The sequence below is a fragment of the Salmo salar genome, chromosome ssa01 (genome assembly GCF_905237065.1).
Source record: "Salmo salar chromosome ssa01, Ssal_v3.1, whole genome shotgun sequence".
Lineage (NCBI taxonomy): Eukaryota > Metazoa > Chordata > Actinopteri > Salmoniformes > Salmonidae > Salmo > Salmo salar.
The window spans coordinates 157,718,393-157,732,825 of NC_059442.1; the positions used below are offsets into that span (position 1 = coordinate 157,718,393).

Consider the following 14,433-nt stretch of genomic DNA (forward strand, 5'->3'; position numbering starts at 1 on the left):
GCAGTGTGTTTACAAGAAAGGGTGTGTGTGTGTGTATCAGCGTGTGTGCATGCATCATGTGTGTGCATGTGCGTGCGTGTGTACGGGTGTGTGACGTAAAGACCTGTGAAGATTTGTAGGGCATGATGACAAAAGCATGCTCAAAGCTTTTATGTTCTGGATCTCTCTCTGTGTATCATTCCATTGCATGTTTATGCCACCGAAAACATTTTTACTCTCTCACCTTAATCCAATATGGGATCCACTGTGCTCTACTGATTGACCCAATTGGCTAACTAACAAACAGCAGTAAGGAGGGATTCCAAAGCCAGCCTCAGAGAGAAAAGGAGGCTGGGGCTGTATGTGTTTGAGACTGGCCCTGACTCTATGGTATATGATAGGGGGAAGAAGGGTTAAGGTGTTAATGAAAGGAGCAGGGGATGCTAAAGGTTACTATGACTGTCGTGTGACATATTCCCCACACATACACCCCCCCCCCCCACATACATACACTATCTTTCCCCCCCACACATATCTACACCACACACACACCCAAGTGCATATCTCCCCCTGTATACTCACAGTAACAGCCTTGTTTCCAGTAGTACCCAGGGAAACAGTCATCACACTTGGACCCCGTAGCGCCGTCTTTACACTGGCAAAAGCCTGTCCCATTACACCGGTCATGGACAGAACCCATCTGGTTACAGTTACACTCTGGGGAGAGGGGGATAGAGGGAGAGGAATGGAGAAAGATGGAGGGAGGCAGGCATGTTAGAAAATAGATCTATTTGTAAATTCAGTTAATTTGGTGTATGTGTGCATGTGTAAATCTCTCTCTCTCCCTCTCCTGTATTGATTCAATGCCAGTCTCTGTGTGCCAGTAGCCTGGCAGGTGAGCTAATGGGGCCCTCATTTGTGCTGACTCCAAGGCCTGGACCTGCCCCCACTGTGACAGGATTATCCTCCCGACTCCCCTTGTGCCCCCCTTCTACCCTCCTCCAGCCCTCCTACCTTCTACCCTCCTCCAGCTCTCCTCCTACCCTCTTCCCACCCTCCTTCTACCCTCCTCCAGCCCTCCTACCTTCTACCCTCCTCCAGCTCTCCTCCTACCCTCTTCCCACCCTCCTGCTACCCTCCTCCAGCCCTCCTACCTTCTACCCTCCTCCAGCTCTCCTCCTACCCTCTTCCCACCCTCCTGCTACCCTCCTCCAGCCCTCCTACCTTCTACCCTCCTCCAGCTCCCTTCCTACCCTCTTCTCACCCTTCTGCTACCCTCCTCCAGCCCTCCTACCTTCTACCCTCCTCCAGCTCTCCTCCTACCTTCTTCCCACCCGCCTTCTACCCTCCTTCAGCCCCCTCCTACCCTCCTTCAGCCCCCCTCCTACCGTCCTCCAGCACCCCACCTCTCACCTGCAGATGGACTACATCAACACTACAGTCAGCTCCATAGAGAATCCAGGAGGATTAATAGTCTGATCTACATTCAGTTCCACAGAGAATCCAGGAGGATTAATAGTCTGATCTCCATTCAGCTCCATAGAGAATCCAGGAGGATTAATAGTCTGATCTACATTCAGCTCCACAGAGAATCCAGGAGGATTAATAGTCTGATCTACATTCAGCTCCACAGAGAATCCAGGAGGATTAATAGTCTGATCTACAGTCAGCTCCACAGAGAATCCAGGAGGATTAATAGTCTGATCTACATTCAGCTCCACAGAGAATCCAGGAGGATTTATAGTCTGATCTACAGTCAGCTCCATAGAGAATCCAGGAGGATTAATAGTCTGATCTACAGTCAGCTCCATAGAGAATCCAGGAGGATTAATAGTCTGATCTACATTCAGTTCCATAGAGAATCCAGGAGGATTAATAGTCTGATCTACATTCAGTTCCACAGAGAATCCAGGAGGATTAATAGTCTGATCTACATTCAGCTCCACAGAGAATCCAGGAGGATTAATAGTCTGATCTACATTCAGCTCCACAGAGAATCCAGGAGGATTAATAGTCTGATCTACATTCAGTTCCACAGAGAATCCAGGAGGATTAATAGTCTGATCTACATTCAGTTCCACAGAGAATCCAGGAGGATTAATAGTCTGATCTACATTCAGCTCCACAGAGAATCCAGGAGGATTAATAGTCTGATCTACATTCAGTTCCACAGAGAATCCAGGAGGATTAGTAGTCTGATCTACATTCAGTTCCACAGAGAATCCAGGAGGATTAGTAGTCTGATCTACATTCAGTTCCACAGAGAATCCAGGAGGATTAATAGTCTGATCTACATTCAGCTCCACAGAGAATCCAGGAGGATTAGTAGTCTGATCTACATTCAGTTCCACAGAGAATCCAGGAGGATTAATAGTCTGATCTACATTCAGCTCCACAGAGAATCCAGGAGGATTAGTAGTCTGATCTACATTCAGCTCCACAGAGAATCCAGGAGGATTAATAGTCTGATCTCAGTGAGTCAGTGTTTTTATCTGTTTAGCAGTTTTTTTCTGGCAGTTTGTTTGGAGATGCTGATCTCGCTAAACTGTATTTCTGATCAATGACGTCTTGGTGGATGACGTCAATGACGTCTTGACGTCTTTGTGTAACACACATAATGCCTAATGATTATTCTGCAATAAATGCAGACACACACACACACAGTGACTGACCGATGCAGACACCCTCGTCGTCTAGTTCGGCGGAAGCGTTTCTGAAGTAGCCCAGTCTGCAGTGCTGGCAGTTCTGTCCTCTGGTATTGTGCTTGCAGCTGACGCACGTCACGATGTTCAGGTAGTCTATGTAGCTGCAGCGGTTAGAGTGGCCGTAGCACTCACAGTCTGGGAACAGAGAGGATAGTTAGAGTGGCCGTAGCACTCACAGTCTGGGAACAGAGAGGATAGTTAGAGTGGCCGTAGCACTCACAGTCTGGGAACAGAGAGGATAGTTAGAGTGGTCGTAGCACTCACAGTCTGGGAACAGAGAGGATAGAGTGGTCGTAGCACTCACAGTCTGGGGACAGAGAGGAGAGTTGGTGATGAACAGTGGGACAGTCTGGGAACAGAGAGGAGAGTTGGGGTGATGAACAGTGGGACAGTCTGGGAACAGAGAGGAGAGTTGGGTTGATGAACAGTGGGACAGTCTGAGAACAGAGAGGAGAGTTGGGGTGATGAACAGTGGGACAGTCTGGGAACAGAGAGGAGAGTTGGGGTGATGAACAGTGGGACAGTCTGGGAACAGAGAGGAGAGTTGGGGTGATGAACAGTGGGACAGTCTGGGAACAGAGAGGAGAGTTGGGTTGATGAACAGTGGGACAGTCTGAGAACAGAGAGGAGAGTTGGGGTGATGAACAGTGGGACAGTCTGAGAACAGAGAGGAGAGTTGGGGTGATGAACAGTGGGACAGTCTGGGAACAGAGAGGAGAGTTGGGTTGATGAACAGTGGGACAGTCTGAGAACAGAGAGGAGAGTTGGGGTGATGAACAGTGGGACAGTCTGGGAACAGAGAGGAGAGTTGGGGTGATGAACAGTGGGACAGTCTGGGAACAGAGAGGAGAGTTGGGGTGATGAACAGTGGGACAGTCTGAGAACAGAGAGGAGAGTTGGGGTGATGAACAGTGGGACAGTCTGGGAACAGAGAGGAGAGTTGGGGTGATGAACAGTGGGACAGTCTGAGAACAGAGAGGAGAGTTGGGGTGATGAACAGTGGGACAGTCTGAGAACAGAGAGGAGAGTTGGGGTGATGAACAGTGGGACAGTCTGAGAACAGAGAGGAGAGTTGGGGTGATGAACAGTGGGACAGTCTGGGAACAGAGAGGAGAGTTGGGGTGATGAACAGTGGGACAGTCTGGGAACAGAGAGGAGAGTTGGGGTGATGAACAGTGGGACAGTCTGGGAACAGAGAGGAGAGTTGGGGTGATGAACAGTGGGACAGTCTGGGAACAGAGAGGAGAGTTGGGGTGATGAACAGTGGGACAGTCTGGGAACAGAGAGGAGAGTTGGGGTGATGAACAGTGGGACAGTCTGGGAACAGAGAGGAGAGTTGGGGTGATGAACAGTGGGACAGTCTGGGAACAGAGAGGAGAGTTGGGGTGATGAACAGTGGGACAGTCTGGGAACAGAGAGGAGAGTTGGGGTGATGAACAGTGGGACAGTCTGAGAACAGAGAGGAGAGTTGGGGTGATGAACAGTGGGACAGTCTGGGAACAGAGAGGAGAGTTGGGGTGATGAACAGTGGGACAGTCTGGGAACAGAGAGGAGAGTTGGGGTGATGAACAGTGGGACAGTCTGAGAACAGAGAGGAGAGTTGGGGTGATGAACAGTGGGACAGTCTGGGAACAGAGAGGAGAGTTGGGGTGATGAACAGTGGGACAGTCTGAGAACAGAGAGGAGAGTTGGTGATGAACAGTGGGACAGTCTGAGAACAGAGAGGAGAGTTGGGTTGATGAACAGTGGGACAGTCTGGGAACAGAGAGGAGAGTTGGTGATGAACAGTGGGACAGTCTGGGAACAGAGAGGAGAGTTGGGGTGATGAACAGTGGGACAGTCTGGGAACAGAGAGGAGAGTTGGGGTGATGAACAGTGGGACAGTCTGGGAACAGAGAGGAGAGTTGGGGTGATGAACAGTGGGACAGTCTGGGAACAGAGAGGAGAGTTGGGGTGATGAACAGTGGGACAGCCTGAGAACAGAGAGGAGAGTTGGGGTGATGAACAGTGGGACAGTCTGGGAACAGAGAGGAGAGTTGGGGTGATGAACAGTGGGACAGTCTGAGAACAGAGAGGAGAGTTGGGGTGATGAACAGTGGGACAGTCTGGGAACAGAGAGGAGAGTTGGGGTGATGAACAGTGGGACAGTCTGAGAACAGAGAGGAGAGTTGGGGTGATGAACAGTGGGACAGTCTGGGAACAGAGAGGAGAGTTGGTGATGAACAGTGGGACAGTCTGAGAACAGAGAGGAGAGTTGGTGATGAACAGTGGGACAGTCTGAGAACAGAGAGGAGAGTTGGGGTGATGAACAGTGGGACAGTCTGAGAACAGAGAGGAGAGTTGGGGTGATGAACAGTGGGACAGTCTGAGAACAGAGAGGAGAGTTGGGGTGATGAACAGTGGGACAGTCTGAGAACAGAGAGGAGAGTTGGGTGATGAACAGTGGGACAGTCTGAGAACAGAGAGGAGAGTTGGGGTGATGAACAGTGGGACAGTCTGGGAACAGAGAGGAGAGTTGGGTTGATGAACAGTGGGACAGTCTGAGAACAGAGAGGAGAGTTGGGGTGATGAACAGTGGGACAGTCTGAGAACAGAGAGGAGAGTTGGGGTGATGAACAGTGGGACAGTCTGAGAACAGAGAGGAGAGTTGGGGTGATGAACAGTGGGACAGTCTGAGAACAGAGAGGAGAGTTGGGGTGATGAACAGTGGGACAGTCTGAGAACAGAGAGGTTGCGTATTGGTTTGTATGCTGACTTCACAAAATGAATGTCCATATAAATGGACAGTATATTGTATGGTATCGTATTACATAATGAGCCATAGAGATGGTTGTAGCAAGGTTGTGGTATGGTGGAGACATGGCATAGGAGTTGTTATGGTGGAGACATGGCATAGGAGGGAAATGTTAGAGATGGTTGTAGCAAGGTTGTGGTATGGTGGAGACATGGCATAGGAGTTGTTATGGTGGAGACATGGCATAGGAGGGAAATGTTAGAGATGGTTGTAGCAAGGTTGTGGTATGGTGGAGACATGGCATACAATAGGTGGGAAATGTTAGAGGATGGTTAGGACCAAAGAAGGCTAGAGAATGATCCCATTGAGAAACGGTCTCTCTGGACCACCAGAATTGGTTGAAATCACATCCAGTCGTCGTGGCCCTTATTGTAAGAAACAGTTACGGTAGCTTTAGGGTATGAATGATTTGGGAACGCTGCAAATATCGTGCCCTGCGTTTGTCCATCTGCGAGTCAATGAATCGATGAGGATGCCTTTTATCTTAGTGTCTGACTCACAACTTGTTAAAGACAGACTTCAGATAACTCCCCCCTTCCCACCTCCCCAAGACAGGGGAACGCTGACTGGGCTTCATCAAGCTCTACTGACAGCAGTCTATACTGGTGTGTGTGTGTATTTTGGGGGAGGTTGTGTGTGTGTTGTCCTGTGTGTGTGCATGCCCGTGTGTGTGTTGTGGTTAGGGAATTGTTTGTGTTTTAATGCAGGGAAGAATAAAGAGGCTTGGTGTAAGAAGGTCCTCATTCCTGACACAACTTCTACCTCCCATTATACAGTAGGTCTTCATCTCTTCTCTATCGATCTGATGCTTATGTAGTGTCTATACTGCATCCCATTCCCTATGTAGTGGACTACTTTTGACCAGAGCTCATAGGACTGTGGTCAAAAGTAGTGCACTATGTAGGGTATAGGGTGCCATTTGGAACAGAAGCTATACCTGCTTGTACATATGATACTGTCTGTTCTATACTCCTCAATCTGTGCAGTCCACTTATAGAGGTTGACTTCCTTCAACTAAATTGAATTTAATATGGTAAACCAGGAAGCTAAAAACCCATATGTCATAATCACCTGGTTTTATTCATGTATTTACAGACCAAATCTCAATGTAGCGCGTCCCCAACCAAAGTGTGTGTGTGTGAGTGAATCCTTCCTGTGATATTCTTGGCTGAGGTTTGTACATAATTAAGGTTTTATTAAGCTTCAGAAGTCGGCTGCGACGTGTGTGTGTGCGCTAGAAGGCATCGCTGTCCTCTAAAGAGGAGTTTACCAAGCATGTTTATGCAAATACATATTTAAATACACATTAAAAAGTCTAATTTTAGCTGTTTAATCAGCCGTCAAATTATTATTTTATTATTGTTTGGTTGATGACGCCGCTGAAATATTTATGGGCTGTTTTGAGAGGGGAGAACCGCCGGTGAGAAGAGAGTCACATAAAACACACACATTCTCTCGTGCACACACACACAGACACGCACACATATGCACACACAAACACAGGCACACACACATAAAATGCTTCTCTCAGCTATAAAAGAAAGGTTAGGGGAGAAACATTACACGGTAATTATATATAACTGCCCAATTACTCCACAGACGGCAGAGAGAGAGAGCACCAGGACAAAGTTCCACAAATATATGCAAAGTCAAGATGGGACTTTATTTATGCAAGGCTGTAAAATAAAATAGTAACAAGGGAGATACTGTTATTTTGAATGTTTCGTAGGCCTATATTCGTGGACAGTTTTTAAATCTGGGGGACGAAATGATATCTGACACAAATCATTACGAGAAGTGTTGGACAGGGAGCTAATTGACCTGTTTTAATGGTGAATAGTGATAGCAATGACAAGATAGTGACAGTAACTAGGACATCTTGATGCTTACCTTGTGAGCCAAACAATACCAACATGATGATGAGAAATGACAGTCAGAGAAGGAAGAACTAAAACATGCAGAGAGATGGAATCTTTCCACAGTTTTTGACACCAATCTGGTCATTCAGACAGAGACCATTTCCAAATACTGTCCACATACTGTTCTCTTCGATACTACTCTACTACTGACTCCATGCTACTCAACTAACTCTACTGACTCAATGCTATACAACTAACTCTACTGACTCAATGCTATTCAACTAACTCTACTGACTCAATGCTATACAACTAGCTCTACTGACTCAATGCTATTCAACTAACTCTACTGACTCCATGCTACTCAACTAACTCTACTGACTCAATGCTATACAACTAACTCTACTGACTCAATGCTATACAACTAGCTCTACTGACTCAATACTATTCAACTAACTCTACTGACTCAATGCTATACAACTAGCTCTACTGACTCAATACTATTCAACTAACTCTACTGACTCAATGCTATTCAACTAACTCTACTGACTCAATGCTATACAACTAGCTCTACTGACTCAATACTATTCAACTAACTCTACTGACTCAATGCTATACAACTAGCTCTACTGACTCAATGCTATTCAACTAACTCTACTGACTCAATGCTATACAACTAGCTCTACTGACTCAATGCTATACAACTAGCTCTACTGACTCAATGCTATTCAACTAACTCTACTGACTCAATGCTATTCAACTAACTCTACTGACTCAATGCTATTCAACTAACTCTACTGACTCAATGCTATACAACTAGCTCTACTGACTCAATACTATTCAACTAACTCTACTGACTCAATGCTATACAACTAGCTCTACTGACTCAATGCTATTCAACTAACTCTACTGACTCAATGCTATTCAACTAACTCTACTGACTCAATGCTATTCAACTAACTCTACTGACTCAATGCTATACAACTAACTCTACTGACTCAATGCTACTCAACTAACTCTACTGACTCAATGCTATTCAACTAACTCTACTGACTCAATGCTATACAACTAACTCTACTGACTCAATGCTATTCAACTAACTCTACTGACTCAATGCTATTCAACTAACTCTAGTGACTCAATGCTATACAACTAGCTCTACTGACTCAATGCTATTCAACTAACTCTACTGACTCAATGCTATTCAACTAACTCTACTGACTCAATGCTATACAACTAGCTCTACTGACTCAATGCTATTCAACTAACTCTACTGACTCAATGCTATTCAACTAACTCTACTGACTCAATGCTATTCAACTAACTCTACTGACTCAATGCTATACAACTAACTCTACTGACTCGATGCTATTCAACTAACTCTGAGTCAATGCTATTCAACTAACTCTACTGACTCAATGCTATTCAACTAACTCTACTGACTCAATGCTATACAACTAACTCTACTGACTCAATGCTATTCAACTAACTCTACTGACTCAATGCTATACAACTAGCTCTACTGACTCAATGCTATTCAACTAACTCTACTGACTCAATGCTATACAACTAACTCTACTGACTCAATGGTATTCAACTAACTCTGAGTCAATGCTATTCAACTGAGTCTAGTGACTCAATGCTAATCAACTAACACAAAACCATTCTACTAACTCTACTGACTCGATAACACTCTACTAACTCTTCACTAACTCAATGCTAGCTACTCCACTAGCACCACTGATGGTAAGCCTAGAAAACAGGATTCCATGGCGCTCCAGTGTCCTGTAAGCATCCTGTCACTCCCCTGCTAGCTATTCTTGTTCATTGTCTTACCTTTGAAATCATCGTATATGATCCCATACAACTGTCTGGCCTCAGGCTCTCCTCCTGAGATCAAGAGCTTGAGAATCCCTTTATGAGATGAACAAATCTTTGTTTTAGATGGGTTTCATGGATCCAACCTGAGTCAATCTACACACAATACCCCATAATGACAAAGCGAAAACAGGTTTTTACAAATGTATTTAAAATAAAAAACAGAAATACCTTATTTACATAACTATTCAGACCCTTTGCTATGAGACTCGAAATTGAGCTCAGGTGCATCCTGTTTCCGTTGATCATCCTTGATGTTTCTACAACTTGATTGGAGTCCACCTGTGGTAAATTCAATTGATTGGACATGATTTGGAAACGATCACACCTGTCTATATAAGGTCCCACAGGTGACAGTGCATGTCAGAGAAACAACCAAGCCATGAGGTCGAAGGAATTGACCGTAGAGCTCTGAGAAAGAATTTTGTCGAGGCACAGATCTGGGAAAAGGTGACAAAAAATGTCTGCAGCATTGAAGGTCCCCATGAACAGTGGCCTCCATCATTCCTAAATAGAAGACGTTTGGAACCAACAAGACTCTTCCTAGAGCTGGCCGCCCGGCCAAACTGAGCAATCGGGGGAGAAGGGCCTTGGTCAGGAAGGTGACCAAGAACCCAATGGTCACTCTGACAAAGCTCCAGAGTTTCTCTGTGGAGATGGGAGAACCTTCCAGAAGGACAACCATCCACCAATCAGGCCTTTATGGTAGAGTGGCCAGACAGAAGCCACTCCTCAGTAAAAGGCACATGAAGGTTCACCTTCCAACAGGACAGCGACCCTAAGCACACAGCCAAGACGACGCAGGAGTGGCTTCGGGACAAGTCTCTGAATGTCCTTGAGTGGCCCAGTCAGAGCCCGGACTTGAACTCGATCGAACATCTCTGGAGACACCTGAAAATAGCTGTGCAGCGACGCTCCTTGAGAGGATCTGCAGAGAAGAATGTGAGGAACTCCCCAAATACAGGTGTGCCAAGCTTGTAGCATCATACCCAAGAAGACCCGAGGCTGTAATCACAGCCCAAGGTGCTTCAACAAAGAACTGAGTAAAAACCAGTTTTTGCTTTGTCATTAGGGGGTATTGTGTGTAGATTGATGAGGGAAAAAAACAATTGAATCCATTATAGAATAAGGCTGTAACGGAACAAAATGTGGAAAAAGTGAAGGGGTCTGAATCCTTTCTAAATGCATTGTATGGAGAGGTAGGTCCATAGAGATATACATCTAGAAAGGGTGATTTTATGGAGCAGAGTCCCAATGTCTTGGAATGGAACAGTTTGTCGGACATCTTGCTTGAGGGCAGTTCTAAACCAGCTAATTTCATCTTTATGGGTTGGTCATCATCACCTAGTTATACAGTATTAAGGATATGGCTTGGGAGAGGTGGAGTCTACCGGATCTTAGCCTACATGGTATGTACACTACACACTAGCTAATGTACGGTACTTGAGTTCTACCTTTCTTTTTTTGCAAACTCTCTCTCCTCTTCACTTTCTTCCTCCTCCCACTTCTTCTTCTTCTTCCTCTTCTTCTCCTCTCCCCCAGGGGGCTCTAAGGTCTCCTGACCCCAGATTTCCCATTCAGGGGTTTTGGGAACTTCCTCTGGATCACCACAGAGGAAGAGTGAGAGATCTGAAATCTATTGCTCTACGGGCTGATTAGTACTGTCTGACTGACTGCTCCCAGTAGCTCCAACTTCGACAGGCTTCGGCTGATCAACAGCTCTACACATTGACTGGTCATGTCTGAAGGAGAATCTACTGTACTCCAACTTGTATTTGCTTTTGAACTATACACATCTATGCACTGGTCTATACCAACTCATACATTCACTAACACTACACACTAGCTCCATACATGTACAGCTCATCTAGAGAAGATACATTCACTAACACTACACACTAGCTCCATACATGTATAGCACATCTAGAGAAGATACCTTCAGGGTTTCTTTCTGTGTCCTCCTCTTCCCCCTCCTCTTGCTCTCCTTCTTTCTCAGAGGGTTTTCCTGTCTCCTCTACTTCAGGAGTAGGAGAGACTGTGAGCACTAACAGGTCACATCATTCATTTGTTTGTTCATTAGTGTTTTTGTTTGTTCCTTCGTTCGTCCTCTTTTCATTAATTCATCTATTCATCCATCCATCCATCCATTATACTATTGTACATAATGAGTCCAGTCTAGTTCATAGGAACACAATGAGTTATAAAACTACTAACTAATGAAGTCCATTGAAATCCTACACAATGACAGATACCTTCTGCCTCAAACTCCTTCTCTTTCTCCACTGCTTCCTTTTCTCTCAATCCCTCAGAGGGCCACGCACTCTCTCCAGGGCCCCCTTCCTCAGGTTGGGGAGGAACTGTGAATGTCAGAAAGGGTCCGAAAAACAGACACATCACAATTCGTTCACTTCGCCTCACCCCCATATGAGCTAGAATCTACAGGTCACGCTAGAAAGAGAGTGGGGAAAACAATTTTATCTCAAATGACTTCAAACAGCTAGAAAGCTATAATGGGGAAAACAATATTATCTCAAATGACTTCACAGCTAGAAAGCTATAACCTTTATATCTCTCCTTCTCTGTTGTCTTCTCGTTCTTTTCCTCCATCACGTCCACTTTCCTAGAGGGCTTCTCGCTTTTCCCAGAGTCCTCTGCTTCAGGTTTTGGGGCGGCTGTGTGCGAGTACCAGTGAGACATGAGCACTCTCAGAAAAAAAAAAAGTTTTACCATCAGGGTGGGACCAAGGAGACAGTTTCTTTGTACTGCACATCATATGGCTACTTCATCATAGTCACGGCTCAATTAACTAATGGGACGCTAATATGAACCATGACAATAACAGGCTCTTGACAGACCTCGTCTATCGTCAATTTTCTTTTCTTTACCTGAAAGTTAGTGAGTACTGTGTATTACTCTGTCTGTTCATAACAACTTGGCAACAAGTAGTCTTCTACATGTGAATGTTCCATTACACTCTAAATTCAATGCACAACGATTAGGCCTGTACCTTTTTCCAATCTTTTTTTCCTCCACTCCCTGTTTCTCCTCTACCCCCTCTTTCTCCTCCACCCCCTCTTTCTCCTCCTCCCCCTCTTTCTCTAGTTCTGTCTTAGATGGAGTATTGCTTTTCGCATTGTCCTCTGCTTCAGCGGGTTTGGAGGTGACTGTGAACATTGAGCAATGTAGTCTTTTACAGTCCGATATGCATGTCTCTCTACACAACGCAAAGTACCACAGAACTACAGTACCCACATACTACAACTACTACACATACTACTGAGGCTACAATAAACAAGTTATACCTTTTTCAGTCTCTTTCTCCTTCACCTCTCCTTCCTCCCCCTCTTCTTCAAAGGGAATCTCAGTCTCTCCTGCATCTCCTGCCTCTTCACTATTAGCAGCTGAACAAAAAGCATTGCAACCTCCAAAAGGAGTGTGTGCAAATTGATCATTATTGCAAACAGCCAGAAAGTTTCAAAGAGCTCTCTAACAAGTACCTCTAAACTAGGAATTACTAATCAGCCAAGGGAAGCTGGGGAAAGAGTTGTACATGGGAAATGTTCTCCTTTAAATTGGACATTTAAGATGACCAGGCTACATTTAAGATGGCCAGGCTATTGACCAATCAATGACAAGGTATTGATTCGGCAGCACTCCCCCTAATGGATGTATGGGTTCCATAAAATCTATTCTGCATAATCCTTCCGTTTCTTTGCATGGATCCAGGTGTACCACATAAGTATTCTCTATCAACAGGGGTGTGGTGTGAGAGCCTACCGTAGAGATGGTAGAGAGGCCATTGCCCATCTATACAATGGCTTTTTCTTTGACGGAGACATACAAGAGCCCTCTATTCCTCTCGAAGGAGCTTACCCTGTTAGCTAGTGTGTAGCTAACACAGTCCCTGCGGATTTCCCTCAAGCCGGTGCCCCCTCCACGCCGTCTGATCCCAGTACAGATTGTGCTGCTGAGCCCCAGAGGGAGGGAACGCTGGCAGCAGTTCCCAACCCCCCAAGTCATCATGTTTCATCAGTGTGACCCTCCCACCCCCACTCATGTCTGACTTTTGCCCCTCTGACCCATTTTCAGAATAAGTAGATAGCTGACACCCCCTCACACATGCGCCTGCATACACAGGGAAGCTGCATTTGCCTGTTCACACAATGCGCGCATACACCAACACATCCTCTATGGGGTACACACCAACACATCCTCTGTATGGGGTACACACCAACACATCCTCTATGGGGTACACACCAACAAATCCTCTGTATGGGGCACACACCAACACATCCTCTGTATGGGGTACACACCAACACATCCTCTGTATGGGGCACACACCAACACATCCTCTGTATGGGGTACACACCAACACATCCTCTGTATTGGGTACACACCAACACATCCTCTGTATGGGGTACACACCAACGCATCCTCTGTATGGGATACACACCAACACATCCTCTGTATGGGGTACACACCAACGCATCCTCTGTATGGGGTACACACCAACGCATCCTCTGTATGGGGTACACACCAACGCATCCTCTGTATGGGGTACACACCAACGCATCCTCTGTATGGGGTACACACCAACGCATCCTCTGTATGGGGTACACACCAACGCATCCTCTGTATGGGGTACACCAACGCATCCTCTGTATGGGGTACACACCAACGCATCCTCTGTATGGGGTACACACCAACGCATCCTCTGTATGGGGTACACACCAACGCATCCTCTGTATTGGGTACACACCAACACATCCTCTATGGGGTACACACCAACACATCCTCTGTATGGGGTACACACCAACACATCCTCTATGGGGTACACACCAACACATCCTCTGTATGGGGTACACACCAACACATCCTCTATGGGGTACACACCAACACATCCTCTGTATGGGGTACACACCAACACATCCTCTATGGGGTACACACCAACACATCCTCTGTATGGGGTACACACCAACACATCCTCTGTATGGGGTACACACCAACACATCCTCTGTATGGGGTACACACCAACGCATCCTCTGTATGGGGTACACACCAACACATCCTCTGTATGGGGTACACACCAACACATCCTCTGTATGGGGTACACAACAACGCATCCTCTGTATGGGGTACACACCAACGCATCCTCTGTATGGGGTACACACCAACACATCCTCTGTATGGGGTACACACCAACACATCCTCTGTATGGGGC

General features: G+C 46.0%; 1 protein-coding gene and 1 long non-coding RNA gene across 3 annotated transcripts in view; both read right to left on the minus strand.

Moving 5' to 3' along the window:
* The window catches only part of ntng2b (netrin g2b), a 121,680-nt gene that overhangs the window by 1,913 nt on the left and 105,334 nt on the right, over window positions 1-14,433 (minus strand). Inside the window, 2 exon segments of the mRNA XM_045693045.1 lie at window positions 562-696; window positions 2,652-2,819. Coding sequence (XP_045549001.1) covers window positions 562-696; window positions 2,652-2,819 — 303 coding nt within the window.
* Window positions 11,545-13,553, minus strand: LOC123726198 (uncharacterized). 2 transcript variants are annotated; one of them, XR_006758513.1, is made up of 3 exons: window positions 13,086-13,553; window positions 11,774-12,613; window positions 11,545-11,569 (listed from the first exon to the last, which is right to left on the minus strand). It is a non-coding gene; the product is annotated as an uncharacterized lncRNA (long non-coding RNA). The 2 variants fall into 2 exon arrangements; XR_006758512.1 differs by having other exon boundaries at window positions 12,990-13,553.